Source organism: Macrosteles quadrilineatus, unplaced genomic scaffold, assembly GCF_028750875.1.
Source record: "Macrosteles quadrilineatus isolate MER2022 unplaced genomic scaffold, UCM_ALF_1.0 Scaffold_9__3_contigs__length_116548681, whole genome shotgun sequence".
Lineage (NCBI taxonomy): Eukaryota > Metazoa > Arthropoda > Insecta > Hemiptera > Cicadellidae > Macrosteles > Macrosteles quadrilineatus.
The window spans coordinates 88051347-88069237 of NW_026542602.1; the positions used below are offsets into that span (position 1 = coordinate 88051347).

Sequence of the window (17891 nt, forward strand, 5' to 3'; positions counted from 1 at the left end):
CCTCTAGAACCCAGCTACTTCAGTCTAGCAGTGATGACGACATTTTGGCAGAGAAGAAAACGAAGAAGAAGAAAAAGAAGTTTAAATTGAAGCACACGTCCGATTTAGCACAAACAACCATAGGAAATGAACAAGACAATCCAGCATTCACCGTAGAAGATGAACTAGTTGAGAGAAGTTCATCTAGATTATCGAATAGAAGTTACGTCTTAGAAACTCCAACAATTCCAGTAGAAAATTTGATCTCGGTAGTTAGTAGCAATGCTAGTCCTTCTCGGCTATCTAACAAAAGCTATACAATTGAAACTCCCACATTCACTAAACAGGATCTTGACATTTTGACAAGTAGACCTGTATCTCAGCAAAAAGGTGACTTAGATGATCATTTTAGCCCGTCTCGCATATCCAACAGAAGCTATACAATTGAAATACCCACAGTTGATTCAACTGTGAGGAAAACTCCAGTTCCTCTTCCTAGAAGGAAATCACTCAAGTCTTGTGAAGTTGAGCAACTCGAAGAACCTCAAGGACAGTTGGGTGACGATAATACTCCGGCGGATACAGTAATAACCATATTTCAGTCTAATGTTGATGACTTAGAAACACCAAGATCAGATGCTAAACTTCAGGAGTCACAATCACAACATACTGATGATGGAGAAATGCCTCTTGAAGTTAGGAAGTAAGTCTTAATTTGATTTTGTTGTCAAATAGTATAAAGCACATTCCTGAAGCTATCACGTTTTTCAATTGCTTAAACAATTGAAATTTATATGGTTATTTTGCTTTGAAATCAGTCCTTGGGTACTGTATGTGAAAAAACTGAATTGTTGCCAATTAAGTAGAAATGAACATCACAACCCATCCCGTTCACAATAAACCCACGGGCGATGTAGTAAAAATTTTGGTAGCTCTTGATGCAGTCCAGACAGCTAGTGTAGTCTATAAAATTCTTTCAACAGTCCTTTTTGTAATTTATACTAATTTCAGACAGAAAAGGAAGAAAAAGAGGAGGAAACAATTGAAAGCTCAAGAGGAAATTGAGTTACAAGAACTTCTAGTGCATGGCGAGAAGAAAAAGTCTGCAACACTTCTTGTTGATGAGACAAAATCAACTCCTAGTGTCAAGAGTTTGATTGAGGCTGCAGAAAACTTTGAGAAGACCACCCAACCTTCCGATGGTAAATTTATGTTGTTCTGTATATTTTTTCTAACCACATTCGTACTATGATATTTGAAATTATACTATTAGTGGTTATTGGCTCTTTAAATGTGGGTATTTGGATGGACTAGTAAGGAATTGATGTGTGGGGCGCTTGAGTTTTGGGTTCAATGTTTTAAGGTACCGTAAGCATGATTGCTTCCTGCACCTTCCTTGCTCCATGTCCAATCCGGCCCAACTATATTCCTTTGTCCTGCTGCTCTATTCTGCCTCCGAGCTACACATATCTTGCTTTAAAACTACTGAAATGGATGATTTGCGCCTTGCATCCCTCCTTCTTCTATGAATTAAATATACTGTTCTTTATTGAATAGGGGAACTAAACAAATAAATGTTAACAAATCAGAATAAAAGTATTGTATTCTAAGGTGACAAAGTTGTAAATATTATAGTTTATGTAGTAAAATTACACTTTCTTCCGTAGTTTCGAGCGAGGGGATTGTTGGAGTGACGATTCACGGAGTGGACTGCCCCATCATAGATCCGTTAGTACGCCACCCGATGGTTTGTTTATACATTGTTGACACTGCAGTAGGAGAGTTCTACCGCAAGTCTGATCCAGGCCGATCAGTTTGCTACAACAGAGAAAACACTGATTACGCCCTGCCCATCATGACTCATATGTTTGACTTCCAACAGCGCAAGTAAGACTGGTATACCGTGTTTCTGAATGGATAGTTTGTTTGTTAATGTTTTTAAAATAACTTTGTGAAAAAATACGGTGTTTGAAACCTATTAATGTAAACCCGTTGCCAGAGATTATTCATTGATTTTATCATTCCTTTTTTATCCTGTTTTTTTTTTCATCTTACAAACTCCAATATTGGAATTTGTGTCAAACAAGGTGTCTGTAAATACCAACTGTAGGGTATTTATATGCTGTTAATGCAGCAAATGATGATTTTAAGTGCAATTTTTAAAAAAATCATCCACAACTTTCACTTGAGCTGCCCACCATTTTTTGTCCCTCCCTTGAAGCTCTGCCACAGATGGGTGACTTTTCATGAGTTGCCCACAATAGCTGACCAGTGACCTTACAAGACAATAATGAAGTTTAAACTCTTGATCAACGGTGCTATCTCCTGGCCGAGACAATGTCTTAGGCAAATAGGCCGACCAGACCTAACCGTCTACCACGCTAAAACTAACTCAAATCCAAATAACCATGAGGGTGGCTGAAAATTAACTTGCACTCTGTTAAACTTTTTAACTATTTGAGATATTTGAAATCGGTTTGCGGCAAATTGTTTGGATATGAAGGGCTACAATAATTATGGTCAGTTTTGAAAATTTTGCCCTTAGGGGTAGCGGGGGTAGGGGGTAGCTCAAAATTTTCAAATGACAATGATAGTCGATTTTGGTATCATTTTACAGGTCTTCACGAAACATAACAATTGATATAAAGAAAATGGAAATTGGACCATTAATAACAAAATGGCAGTTCAAAATTACTTTTAATAACCATTGTCTTAATCATTTTTAGCTGCAGTTTTGTTATTATTGGTCCGATTTCTATTTTCTTTATGTTAATTGTTAGGTTTTATCAAGACCTGTAAAATGATACCAAACTCGACTATACTAGCTATTTAAATATTTTGATCTACCCCCTACCCCCTACCACCACTACCCCTAAGGGCAAAATTTTTTAAACTGACCATAATTATCGTAGCCCTTTATATCCAAACAAGTTGCCGCAAACCGATTTCAAATATCTCAAATAGTTTAAAAGTTAAACGGGATGCAAGTTAATTTTCAGCCACCCTCACGTGGTTATTTGGATTTGACACGTTTTAGGGCGCCATTTTGTTATTAGTGGGCCGATTTTGGTTTTCTTTATGTCAATATGTATGTTTTGTCAAGACCTGTAAAATGATACCAAACTCGACTATACTTGTCATTTGAAAATTTTAAGCTACCCCCTACCCCCACTACCCCTAAGGAAAAAATTTTCAAAATTGACCATAATTATTGTAGCCCCTTATAGCTAAGAAGGTTGCCACAAACAGATTTCAAATATCTCAAATGGTTGAGTTAAGGGCAAGTTCACCCTGTATAACTAGGAGACCAGTTATTGTTTATGATTATATCATTTTATTTGGTTAAATGAGGTTTTAAATGACTGAAATAACAAGAAACAAACTGTAAACAAAACAGAACCTCTACAGTTGGACGTACAGAACTAACAATAAAATTGGCTTCAGCTGTTCCATAAGGATGACAAATCTACTAAGGGAGTATGTTTTATCTATGGTAAAAGTTTAGTGCGGTTTCCATTAGTGGCTGTTAATTTGCCGATAGGACCTTAAACTGAATTCTAATAAAACCACATACTGTAAGCTGTATGTAGCCTATATTTCAGTATGCTAACAAAAACCACAGGAGAAAATCGACTGTAGCACACTCATGAGTGGCTCATTTAACGATGTCCTTTTTAAATAAAAAATAGGCTACAGCTGGTAGATAGATGGGATTTTTAGTTCAGTGTCCGAAGATCAAACTATACTACACAAATATGTCATGTTAAAACAAATCAAATTCGCTAAACGCTAAGTAAAAAAAAATCAGTTCAATTCTCCTGGGGGTACATTCCTTAATAGCACAAACTTCAGGAAAAGGCATACAGTACTCAATATCACATTAATTTTGGTTTTTCCTTCAATCTATAAAGATTATGAGTTTTCAAACCATTACCAACAGGAGTGTAGTTCCAGTCTGGGAAGAATGTTTGTTGCTGAACGAGTCACCCTCGCATCTCCTCACGCCTCACACGCTGTTGCTACTGGAGTTGTGTGACGTAGTGTCGTCTGCGGTGGCTAGTAGCCGTCACGCTAGGCTAGGCAGTGCTGCAGGGCGACATGTTGTGGCTTGGGCCTTCCTACGACCTGCGGCCAGCTCACTGCTACAGCTAGGCCAGAGGCTCAGGCTACAGCTGTTCAAACCTGGACGAGCGAAGGACTCGAGGCCGTTGACACCAGCGGTAAGTGGATAGAGGGTGATATTGTGTCATATTATTTAAAATAATAAACCATTAAATTATTCAGTCAGTAAAGCAGTAGTAAAAGGAGTTAATAAAGAGTTATTTTTTTAATACTCTAGCAATATTTGGTTTGTCAGCCTGAAACTCCCCCACTGAGCCTCTATGTTAGATTTTCTTATCAAACTATAGCCTAATGGTTGTTTTTAGAAATTTTTTCATATACAAAAAGCAAGGTGTCTACAGCTGTCCTTATAGGTAGGATTTTTACTTTAGAATTCAAAAAGTTAATGGTCCCACAGTTTGATTAGAATTATAATTATAAATAACCTTGTGTAAGGAACTGAACAACTGAAGCATATTGTGTATCCTTGAAGTCAAGCTTTTATGACTCTGGGCAAAATAAAAACAAGGAATGTTTGTTCCTGGAAGAAACTGCGTACTCATTCAAAACATCCCTACTGAAAAGTTTTTAAACCAAGTTTTGGTCGCCTACATCGTGTTGACCAAACCCCTTCCATTTTGGTTGCCTATAATAATTTCAATGCCGCAGGTATATGAGTGGTGGGGCAGTGCGGCCAGAACCAAATACCCAGGCAGCTTGTATATGACTGTGTCTCAACTGGAGGCCCCCGCTACGCCTCTCTCACCCTGTCCAAGGTCACAGTCAGCACTACAGGAAGAGCGGGGCTCTCGGGTCTCTAACTCGGCTCCTTCCACCTCAGAAACCGGCTCTCCTGCGATTGACGGGGTACATGGGATAGATGAGGTAGGGAGTACTTGACTGTTATTTTGACTGAATAGAGTTGCAGCTCTTCACCACTGGTGATTAATAAAAAGCAATTATGGTTAGATTTCAATTTTTAAGATTTTTACAATGCTGAAACACGACAAGGTGCATAATCAAGGCAGAAATAGGGTGAATGAGTAGAAGAGATGATAGCTCATATATGACTAATATATGCTGGTTCTTCCCTAGTGAAAAAAAAACATTAGAGAATCATTAAAAAAATATGTAGTGATACGTAGTTGTAATTGGGCCAACTAGACATCACTAAGTTACCTAATGATCATACATCACTACGTTACCTAATGATATCACTAAGTACGTAGTGATGTCTAGTTGGCCCAATTACAACTACGTATCACTAGGTAATGTATGATCATTAGGTAACGTAGTGATGTCTAGTTGGCCCAATTACCACTACGTATCACTAGGTAATGTTGAGTGATCTTTTGCATAGTGATGTCTAATGATTTTGGCACGGTGGTGACAAATGATGTAATCAAATCTTGTCAGACATCACTTACTTATTGTCTTACTCACCCTAAGATAGTCAAGAAGATAACATGTTGCTCTTAAGTAACACTTACCGCGATCAGTGTCATGTAGGATAACATGTTGACCCTTACACAGACATAAACTTGTGATGATATAGGCAGAAAAAAATTTCTAGAGACAAATTTCTAAACTTTTATCAGTAAAATAGTAACAAAGGTAGCAAAAGGTTAAATATGTGACTAAGATTGCACAGTTAGGGCCTATAGTAACTACGTACTTTGATTCATAAAACAAACAGATGGGTTTCGATAACAAAAATCACCAAACCCTGACTATTCGGAAGATTAGTTACAGACACGGTACATGACAGTTCTGTCCCCATAATTTCAGTTTAGCAGGAATTTGCTCAATAAAAAAATTATATCTTTAATAATGAAACCAAGCTAAATAAAATATGTTGATTTAAGAATCAGAATAAAGTTTACTTTCGTTTTTCATAATTAGTGTTTAACTAGGCCTATTAGGGTTAGGATTTTTTGGTGATTATGACATTTTTTGTGATATATAACTTTTCACTGCAGCACAACGCAGGACCACCTCGTTTTCTGTTGATGGAGGACTTCCTCTCGAAAACGTTCACAGAAAAGTCCTGAAAAGGCATACACCGATAAAATAAAAAATGACCAATCAAAAATATTTTGAAATCTATATAGGCCTACAGTAGAGTCCCGCAAACTCGGCGTAATGTGGATTGGAAGGGTGCCAAGTTTGTGAAATGCCGGATTATTGGGAACTAGGGTTAAAAATAAGATCAATACAATTTTAAAGCTTTTTAACCGCATTTTTTATATAAAAAGCCAGTATTAAGTGATCAGATATAGTACAACAAATCCTTGGTACAGAGTTGTGAATTATATGACTTGACCTGGCTTGAGTCAATGTTTAACTCGGACACAAAAAAATCACTAATTATCTTAGCCAGGTGATGGCCGAGTTTTACAGACTGCCGGGTTATCGAGTGCCGAGTTTGCGGGATTCTACTGTATTGTCAACGCACCAGAAAAAAAATTCGGCTAACCCATTTATTACAGAGTGAATAAGAAATTCACGCTATTAAATACTAAAAGGGTTTTGGGCAGCAATTTATAGCAAAATTTTAACTCAAAAGTTGAAAGTTTGCCTAGTGGTCATTCATTTACTACTACTGGAATGTCAAATATAAATAAAAATTAATTGTATACCTACTACCTTCTGACAATCCTATTCACTGCTGATTTGCGATGCGTTTTTGTCAACACATCAGATATCTTCAGGCATCCACAATAGCTTTGTCATAAATATAAAAATAAAACTGTCACTAGATACAATTTACCCAAAAATACATTTAACAAATAACAGGTAAGGCTTATTGTTGTAGCGGTGGCCCATTCCATGTACGCACACAAATTAATTTTGGCCCAGAACTAAAAGACGTGGCCACTGGGTCTAATGCAGTTTATTCGTTAGCCTAAATGTATTTTTAGTAATCAGAGTTATTTAGGCCTACATTAATATTTACTAGTGGTGCAGGTAATTCTTGGCCTACACCGTTCTGATTTTTGCTCAACAATCAAACGTAGCATAGCCTAAGCCCTTTTATTTTTAATTTTAATTTTAATCGATATGGTACAGTAAATCTAATTTTAATTTTACTTTACCATATTGACTAAAAACTTATAATCGCTATTACAACCCGTTCCCATAACCTGACCTTTCTGGTTCACAAACTCATTCAAGTCTATTGTCATCTTTAGACACTCATATCAAATTTAATCAAAATTGGATCAAAACTACTCGAGTTACGGACACACACACATAACTTACATAGCAAAAAATATGCATTCTTAATACTGCCATGGATAGGTTGTATAAAAACTCAAAGAACAATAGGCTATGGCAACTGGAGACAACACAATGAAAAAGTAAATTGATCCCTAGGCCTTTCCGTGTCTACGGTAATAACTTATTCCCTATGGAGAAATTTGTTAAAGTAACTTGCAAAAGATAAAATAACTTATATCCTTCCTCCAGCCAACTTATATAGGCCTACTAGACATCAATTTAGTCAGGAGTCAGGAGGATTTTTAGTCGTCTTCGTCTTCACTGCACCCAAACAGTTACTTCCACCAAAACTGCACAGGTATCTTGTCTAAAACAATAAGGTTTTGTAAATTATATGTAAATGCATTCATTTTGCCTCTTAAAAACGCCTAATTCGTGAGCAGAATAATTCTTTCTCTAAGTTATTTAGATTAAAGCAGTTCTGCAGTTTAATGATTCGCCCCAAAATGGGCCTACAACATACAATTGATATAGACTAAGTAAGTTAAGTTTAGCCTATAATTGTAGATTGTATACAACATCAGGCCTATACATTTGGTCAGGTGTACATAAGTAAAAACTGTAACTATCCTTAAAACCTGTTTTGAGGTTTCTTGTATTTAATTATTTGCAAGGTCTAGGCCTAATGTCCTAAAGTACTAACTTATAATCACTTTTATACTTACATGCTCTAAGGATTAAAACGTGAAAAGATGTAGGCTATGTCAATACTCAGTCACGAAATAACAACTCATAACATAATTGAAACTGACACAGAACTGTAATAATTTGAGGTTATCTTTCTTGTAGTCTTGATGTTTATGTAGCTTCCATAGTTGTTTCACTAACGTACTCAACTATAACGAACTAGGTGGTTGTCACACATATTTAGATCATTGTATTTTTTCCCTCTAATAATTTTGAATCTGATTGCAAATAAATACCGAAATAAATAAACTCGCCGAGGACGGCTACGGTTGCCTTGGATCCTTTCCAGTCCTGAGTCCACCCGACGTTGACTTGACAGTTGAATTTGAATGTTGTCGTCTGACGGTCTGACCAGTTTGTGTTCATGTAGCGTGCCAAGTCAAGTCCAAATTAGAGACTTAACATATTTTTAGTGTTATATTACTCTTGAAATAAATTAAATTTACGTTGTATTTGTATTTACTAGTAATAATAAATTATTTGCCAACCCCTAGAGTTTTACTTTTAAAATATATTCAACTTTAAAATGCATATGTCCCCTTCTTGAAATGTGTAGTATAGCCTACATTCAGAAAAATACAAAATGCTACAACGCTACAACCTACACTCTACACTGCCTCCCAGACTAAAATTATGATGTTATATTACAATTTCCAAGCAGAGATTACTTTTCAATTTTAAAAGATAAATATTAAAAAAATATGTAGGTAGTAAATCAAAACTTACAGGACCAGTATTATTGAAAAAGATCCAAAGAAAATCTTGAATTTTCATAGTAATCTTACTTTTTTCCTAGCTCATAAATAAATAAAAATTAACTGAGTTCTTAATTTTAGGTAAAACTATTAAAAAAACAATTTTTTTCATGTTTGGCAAAATTAAGTAGCAGATGATCACTATAGACACTGATTTGAACTAATATCATTACACCCTTAATTGTATCAATAAGTAACCAAATGATATCATTAAGTAACCAAATGATATCAATGGATCACCTAATGATATCAATACTAAAGTCACTAGACGAACAGAGATCACTAGACATCTATTCAAGTTCACTGATGTCTAGTGATTAATGTTACTAGATTCTCTAATGATACCACTTGATATCATTAGACATCTATTGACATCACTATGTATCTAATGATATCAATACAAGATGTAGTGATATCATTTAAATGTCTAATGATTTTCTATTGTTTTTTTCACTAGGGTTTAGCCAAAATTATTTATTAAAAACTCAATTATGAAAGACAGATTGGTCCAGATTGTAACTGTCAAAAACAAAAAGCTATTCACTTTTCACAAGGATGAAACTGGCAAACTTCTAATGACCACGTGTATTCATTTCTTTTAAATTTTAAAAAGAGGTCTAAAGTTTGACATCTTTACTTTTGAAGCGCCATTAATGGTAAATGTGTTTACAGCAGTCTACTAGGCACAGTGAGGTGCAATGGTCGAGACTGCCAGGTCAGAGTTGTCATGTGCTCAACACTTGTGTACAGACTCTCCCTGTGGAGGGTAGCTTGAGTGTACAGTTCAGTGACAACGGACTGTGGCTGGCGTGCGGACGACAGGACATTCAGATCTACTCTGTACCCCTGTGGCAGCACACCACCACCCTCACTGGCCACCAAGGTACAGTTAACACTTTTTGCGTTTTTAGCTCCAAATGTCAGTATGTGCTTAATTATCTATGCAAGCTATAATCATTTTGACAGACTCTGAACTCCTTTTATGATATGGTGAGCTATGAGCTCTCTCATGTTATGGACAGTGTTGTTCATGTAGTTTTAATTTGATTGAGAAAATCGAAGTTCAAATTATAAATTGTAAACAAATTTTTAAATTGGATTTTTACAGAGTTATTGGGTATTTTATAGAAAATAGACCAAGTCAAGTCGAACAGACCTTTACTACCGTGATCACAGAAACGTTTCTCTACAGGTTTTGCGATAAATTCATGATTGCAGAGGATAATGACGACTTTCCATGACCATGGGAGACGACAATATCTACATGACTGTGGGGTATATTCAAGATTTTGATGCAATTGTGGCTTCTGGTTTTCTTTATTATTGGTTTCTAATATTGTAGTTTTCCAACTTTTAAAATTATTCTTTCTGTAAGCGATTTGGACAATCAATGATTCATGTAGTTGGAGTTTCGATGATTGAAGTTCTACTGTATGATTTTACTTAATTTCCAGGCTTGGTCTATTGTTTACGATGGAGTCCTGACAGCAAGGTTCTTCTCTCTGCATCAGCTGATTGTACTGTGTGTGTCTGGCGACCATTTAGTTCCAAAAATCCTCTGTTGCAGGTTTGTTATACCTTGTAATATGGTTAAACTAATACTAAGAATATTGCTGTTTCAGGAGCAATTCTATGTAATTTGTTTAATATGATAGATGTGTATGATTGCTATAAGTAGGATATCTGCAAAAGTTTGTTTGACACAAGCCCAGGATATATTCTAATTTTGAGTTAGCCCATCTACTGGTTTAGTTTGATAATATATATTATATATTACACTATAATACAAGGAATAATGCATTGGATTTTGAACAAGGGTAGGCCTAAATAACGATTGACAAAAGTTGAGTATTAACGAGAGCCAGCCATTATTTCCCAAACATTAGTTAAGCTGCAAATAGTGTAGCCTTTGAAATAAAAGGTTTAAATTACCTGTATCCGTCAAGTGATCCTGGTTTGTAGTTGGTTGACTACAGGCACCGTACGTGTCCGATGTTAATTACACGCTTTTTCGTTTTGTGTTTTGGCCAGTCAGTGTTAAATGTTTCGTGTACGTGTATGTGTTATTTTTTGTGAACTTTAAACCTTATGACGACCATTCTATGGAATAAATCAATGCATAAATTTGACCTGAAGATGTGTTAATATTAACATGAAACAGCTGTAGTCAACCAACTACAAACCAGTATCACTTGAAGGGTTCAGGTAATTTAAACCTTTTATTGTAAAAATCAGTGATCCAGAGGCTATACCATAAAAATGTAGCCTTTATGTTCCAAACTAATTTTGGTTCTTACTTCTCCTTTGTATTTGTACTTTCGTCATTTGCCTATTGGGTCTAATGATGATTGGAGTGTCCAATCGTAATTGATCACCACTTACCATATTTTATATGTATTTATTTACCATCTTGTGAGTAAACAGAACAAGTGTAAATATATTTAAGTGTTATTTGACGTATTTTTGTACTTTCAGATGTAGAGAATACATCAAAATAGTTTCATCATGATCTGTTTTGTCGTTTTCCTGGAGAAGAGAGAGATTAAAATGCCATCTTGAGCGTCATAGACAGAAAGACAGAAGTTGCGATAACACACGATTCAGCTTTCCTATCACATGAAACGAAAAATAACCAAAACATTTACGGACAAAACTGTAATTTTATTTATATAGATTGACTGCAGCTGATTCATGTAGGCCTATGCCCATTTCAATTTCCAAAGTAAATTTTCCCATAGCTTAAAGTTTTAAATGTACGTTATTTTGTAACTCAACAGTACAGTACAGTATGTCTTGTTGTGTTGTAGATGCTGGCCCATCCATCGTTCGTATACTGTGTACAGTTTGTGAGGCCGCTCGTCCTAGTGTCTGGGTGTTATGATGCTACTGTGAGAGTGTGGAGGGGGGAGTCTCACAGCTCCTATCAGCTGATACAAGAACTCCTGGGCCACTCGGGGTTTGTGTCTTCCATTTGTATGAGCGTCGACGGCTCCAAAGTGATATCCGCTGACAGTAAAGGGTTCCTCAGGGTCTACGATGTGGAAGATGATGGAAGGTAATGTTTGGTAGTTTTAAAATATCAAACTCCATCAAGTATGTTTAATTTAGTTTCGTCAATGAGTTACGTACTAATTCTTTCTTTTACTAAATCTTTAATATTGAATATTAAATTAATATTAATTAATATTAAAATTAATATTATTTAATATTAAATATTTAATAAATCTTTAAAATTACTAAAGCTTTCTGAGAGCATAATAAAATAGTCCGCTTATGCCATCTTTGGGGTTTTTGACGTTTTTGAGCTTTGCCTACGTAGGAGAAAACATTAGTCTCTCGTTAATTAAGAAGAAGGCAGAAGAGCCTAATTGAGTTGGCATTTTCTATTGTAACTGTATGTCAATGAATAAAGCAAAAAGCTTTGTTTTGTTTCACAGGAAAGCAATTCATGCTGTTTTACAATCTGCTCTCTTATATTTTTTAGTAATTTTTGTGTGTACACGACAACCTGTTTTACATTACATTTTAGGCTGTTTAGTAGGTTTTATTGCTCTGGATCAAAGTGCTAAAATAAGTCTGTCATCAATAAATCACACGGAGGTGGGAGATTATACGAGTCCTCCCCTCCACCTTTGATTATGGATCCGTGTGCTAAACACGCTTTTCCATTGATGCTGGGGGCTCATTGCGCCCATCAGGTGTCTTGTGAGCACAACAGTCCTATCCAGGGGTGTTGGGAAGTCAACAGGCCCGTCCAGCGGTACCTTGGGCTCAGGGTATGCTGACCCATCCAGAGTTGTAAGGCTCAGAGGCACAATTGACTTTCTGGTGCCAAACACCCTGATTTTTATCCCACCTATGGCGCCTGGTGACAGGTACCTGAGTGATCCCCATTATCAGATAATTTCCCTCATTTTGGGAGAATTTTTCTGTTGTTTCATGACTGTTTTCCTCTGAACCTCCAAATTATTGTGCAGGACAAAATCACATCTGTACAACACAAACCAGTATTTCACTTATTTTGTTTAACTGTAGCCTGACAACTGAGGTTATGTATGTTTCAGCATAGACAAAAAGAATGAAATATAGACTGTCAGCCGTGCTGCGGTTGCCATGGTTACCATAGGTTCCGGCGCACACCGCTGTAGTTTACGTAGCGCGTACGCCGTAACTACCGTGGTGCTCCAAGCGGTGTGCGCCAGAACCTATGGTAACCGCAGCACAGCTGACGGTCTATATTTAATTCTTTTTGTCTATGGTTTCAGTCTATCAGCTGGTAGAGACTTGAGTGTGAGAGAGCTGAGAGGTAATGTGATCAGCAATGTGGTGACTCATCCAGGAGGCCACAGACTGTTGGTTCACAGCAGGAACTCTACTGTGTGTAGTGTGGACCTGGCTACTGGTGCTGTACTGCAGACTTTCAAGGTGAGAAAGCACTGATCACAATCAAACTTTATTTATTCTCAGTGATACTGTAATGCTCATCTCAGGCTGGTAACGATTTTGCATCTCGGTAAAACAATTATACTTTAAGTTGTTCAGCAAGCCAGAACCTGCAAGTAGGCCTACTCATTTGTTTGAAGTACGACTCTTTGGCCAGACAATGTTTGGGCATTTTTTGTTTCTTGAACTTCTTGTATATTTCAGTTTTGACTGTGTTTCAATACCAATCTTGTCAAATGTAGACACTTTCTCTCCTGAAGATTGTATAAAATTACAGATCCCTAACGTTGTGATTTTTATACTGATCATGTTGGATACCTCAACATTCATGAACCATTTACCCACCCAGGGCTGCAGCAGTGAGCGTATGCAGACAGGCTTGTGTGTGAGTGCGTGTGGCAGTTTAGTGTTTGCTTGTGGTGAAGACGGCGCCCTGGTGGTGTGGGATGGACACACTGGTGCACTGAGAGCTGTCTATTGTGGCCTGCTACCACCAGGCAGTGCTGGAGTGCATTACCATCCTCACGACCATCTGCTAGCTACTGTGGGACTTTCACAACCACCACTGTACATACTGGGATATAACAGGTTGGTAACCAACCCTCTTATCTTAGAGTCGCACAGATTTTTTTGCACTTTTTAAGTTTATTTTTTAATATCTTTTGTAATTTTAGTACTGGGGTTTTAGTACTTATTTAGAAACTCCACCACCCCTCCCCTGATCAGTCAACATTTTTTATATCTTAATTTATAAAAGTCTTGTTTCAACACCAACGCTTTATTATAGAAATATCAAAGATTGAGTGCACCACACTAAAACGCGTAATCTGATTTTGTATCTTCTATAACAGTAATATTGATGCTCCTGAAATCGAGCTAGTCTAGTGGTAGAGTGTGGAACATCGGTCCCAAGTTCAAATCCAGCCAATCACCATTGGATTTTATCTAAGTAATAATGCCACAACCTCTATCGAGTCCTTAAGTAATGCAACTAAACAGTATCAGTAATGTGACACATACTTTCTCCCATTAGCTCATCAACAATCTGATTTTCCATTATTTTATGTTACAATAGTTTTTAAACCGTAATTTTTACAGCAATGGGAATCATGCCGGTTTGTTCAGAATTACAAGGGCTAAAATATACTACATTTTAACCAAAATCAGTCAGGCTATCTTTGTAAAAAATTGATTTTTCTTTATTTTATTGATTTTTATGGGTATGGGAAAATCACCATTAAAAATCAAAATTACAAAAAATAAAACGTCTCAAGATACTATGGATACTAAGATACTGTGGTATGATATTGGACCACAGGTGCGAGTTACATATTGTATACTATAAGGTTATGTTTTTAGGAAAAAGCATTTAGCTTGAATTAAATAAATAAATATAGGATGGAGAGGACACGACACAGCTAACTCACCTGATGAAAGGTTGCAGACGAGTCAAAGAACACATAAAACACATGTGTGTGATTTTATGTGTTCTTTGACTCGTCTGCAACCTTTCATCAGGTGAGTTAGCTGTGTCCTCTCCATCCTATATTTATTTATATTGTATACTATGTAGCTCTGTACACATCCACACATACAGACATCACTAAAGAAATCCCATTTTTTCGTTCAGGGGGAATTAATTAATCTTAACAGCTGTTTTAGTTAAACAAGTTGGTTCTATGATGTTCAATAGCATTATAAAGTCACTAGGTTTACCAACAGGGTGCAGGACTATCAATTTATTGTTTAAATGTATGACATCAGCTCATTTGAATTGTTTATTGTAGTAACCCCATAACCAACATTTTGATTTTCTTGGATGCCAGGAACTGATATTATAGATATGAATGTTTAAAGTATGTCAATAACGTGAAAACTACTTGACCAATTGAGCTGATTTTTTTCATGAGTAGAGCCAATATAAACACAGGCTTAAATACAGGCATAAGTAACCAAAATCAGGACTGTCCAGACAGAATCGGGACGGGTGGCAACCCTGCTACTAGGACTCTGCCCTGACAGGTTTATTAAGTCCAATGTTGTTCTTCAAAGTAACCATGAAAAGCCTTTCGAAATGCCACTCAAACCAGTATGCCAGTCAATAGTTTTATTAACGCCCCGTTTGACTGAAGCCCGCGGGTAACAGCTAGTATTTAAATAAAATCCTACTAAGAGATGTTTTCTAATCAAATTTGTTGTCATTTAATGACATTTATTTTCAACAGAAACGCAACTGGAGAAGACATTGGCCTTCACATTATGAAAAACGAGATAACCGCTGTGGACGTTATCGAGGCAATGAAAAAGATAAAGACTTCCAACAAATGGCAAAAAGCTGCTTCCAAAGTCCTCCAAAAACCATCTAGCTCAACTACTGCAACGGACAAAGGGTTGAAAGATAAAAAGAAGAAAAAAGCTGGGAATGTCGAAGAAACAGGTGGTAACCAACCGCAGAGAGTCAACTGGCCTAGTCTTCCGCAACTGGAGAATGTCATTGATAAGTCTTCTGGAGAGAAAGATCTGCGATTGTTGGAAATCATTCGCAGAATGGATAACATCATACTGGCAGCAAAACAGTCTAGTCAAGTGCAACAATAATTTTGTTTACCTTATTCTAGTCAAATTGTATTACCTCTATGTATTAATATTTATTTTATTAAATAATTTTTATATGTAGCTTACTTTATGTACTCGCCCTATTTCATTATGTACAGTATTAAATGCTTGAGGAAGCTGTAGCTGAGTGATAATGTAATTCCAAACATGTTAGACTAATGTTTAGCTTTTAGGAGTCAGCCTTGCTAAATCTTTTAAGGCTTTTATATCTCCGAATCAATGTTTACCATAAGGACCGGAATAGTAGGCTTAGTCTAGTGACTGAGGAACTGGTAGGGAAAGCCTTAACATTCAAAAACAGAAACCATGAAAATCGCAATTTAACCCTGGAACTCAAGGAACATTTCTTCCAAACTTTAAGGAATTTTGTTATTTATTAACATTGTGTAAAAAATCTTTGTTACAAAATACAGGGTGGCCCATAAGTCAGTTGAAAAATGCATCCAATGAAATAACAATAATACACAACTAGGTTGGAATAAATATCCATTACGAATTCATAAATCAAAAACAATTTAAACAACATTACAGTAGACCCCCTCTTAACCGACCCTAATGGGACCGGACCTAGGTCGGATAATTCAAAAGGTTGGATAAAACGGGCAATCCCTAAAATCATAACATAATTAAGTGCTATTCATTTAGAATTATATAATCATTATTTTGAAGTCATACTTGCATTATTTATAAAATAAACTACTCTTTATCTCCTTTTTCATATTGATAGAAATGTCACAAATAAACACAAAACACGGTTAAGTCAAATAGGCCTACTTTCAGTGAATCTATATATATAATACGTGAAGCCGTATTTTGTTAACGCAACTCCTCCCTTATTTGTGGACCAATTTTAACGTTTAAGGTGTCAAAAGATTCGTCTCAATATGTAGTTTTGCAATAAGGTTTTAGAATTTTAAAATTCCTACTCTGAAGGGCGTCAGACCCTCTCAAAGGTCGGGTTTTCTCCATAAGAAATACATAGGAGAAATTTAAAAACCAAAAACAGCTGTTTATAAAAAGAAACTCATTAGATTTTTGGGAGTAAATATTGATGTTTGTATATTCAGTAGGTCAAGACCAAATTAAACCGGCAATCAGTTTTGTAGGAGGAACAGAAAATGTCTCAAGTTCAAAGAAGAAATATTGAAAACGGGAGGATGAGACAATTAATAATAACATATCTTATGCGTATGAGGTGAGTAGAAATAGAGAGGCCTGGTCTAACAGATACCCATCCAGATACACATTCACTTGGTGATATGAATAATATTTTGCCAGTTCTGCTATACGTCGATGGTTTTGCTATGCAACTCAATTTGGAAGTGAAAAAATGGACGAAGCGCAAAGTGTTGTCACGGTGGTAAAGTAAACTTGCCTAATGTCAGATCAAATGAATGCATGCAAGAAATGTTTCTGACACTGACAAAACAAGATATTTCAAAACATTTAGTACAAACTATATTAATGCCTTGACTATGATGATTTCAAGTAGTAAGATTATAACAAATCTTGGTGGACCTTATGTTTTTATTGTCAACTTTTTTATTACTCGCTCTACTTCAATTGAGAAAAAACGCAAATGGATTGTTTACTTCTACGTTATGTTTCCAGTTTTTCGGGAAAACTTATACAAGGTCTATTGTGACTGAATTTACCAACACAATCCAGACATTTCAAGCCAAAAATAAGAAGTTTCAACAACTCATTTGCTATTGAAAGTTTTAGTGGTTTTAGTGGTTTTGGTGGTGGTTTTAGTGGTGGTGGTTTAGTGGTGGTGGAAGTTTTGAATGTTTTAGTGTTGAATATTAGACCAAACATAAGTGAAGGAATTAGTGTTTATGTATTCAACGATCGAGTTGTTACGGTCAAGTTTATTTTTATGATTTAGGAAAGGCAAATAATATACGCTGTTCAAAAAGAGAATACGAAAATTGCTATCCAAATCGTATAGCTACAGGAGTTATCCAACCTATTTCGACAAATGAATCCATACTTTCAAAACGTTGGGACAGGTATTTAGAGAAACTCCAC

General features: G+C 36.1%; 1 protein-coding gene across 1 annotated transcript; it reads left to right on the forward strand.

Annotated features, from left to right (window-relative positions):
• Positions 1 to 572: 572 nt before the first annotated feature.
• Positions 573 to 15872, forward strand: LOC129003039 (jouberin-like). Its single transcript, XM_054431242.1, has 11 exons — positions 573 to 682; positions 991 to 1181; positions 1647 to 1866; positions 3920 to 4199; positions 4750 to 4965; positions 9474 to 9684; positions 10256 to 10368; positions 11609 to 11856; positions 13067 to 13226; positions 13594 to 13832; positions 15470 to 15872. The coding sequence occupies exons 1-11, from the start codon at positions 663 to 665 to the stop codon at positions 15840 to 15842; spliced, it is 2271 nt and encodes a 756-aa protein (XP_054287217.1). The 5' UTR covers positions 573 to 662; the 3' UTR covers positions 15843 to 15872.
• Positions 15873 to 17891: the final 2019 nt, after the last annotated feature.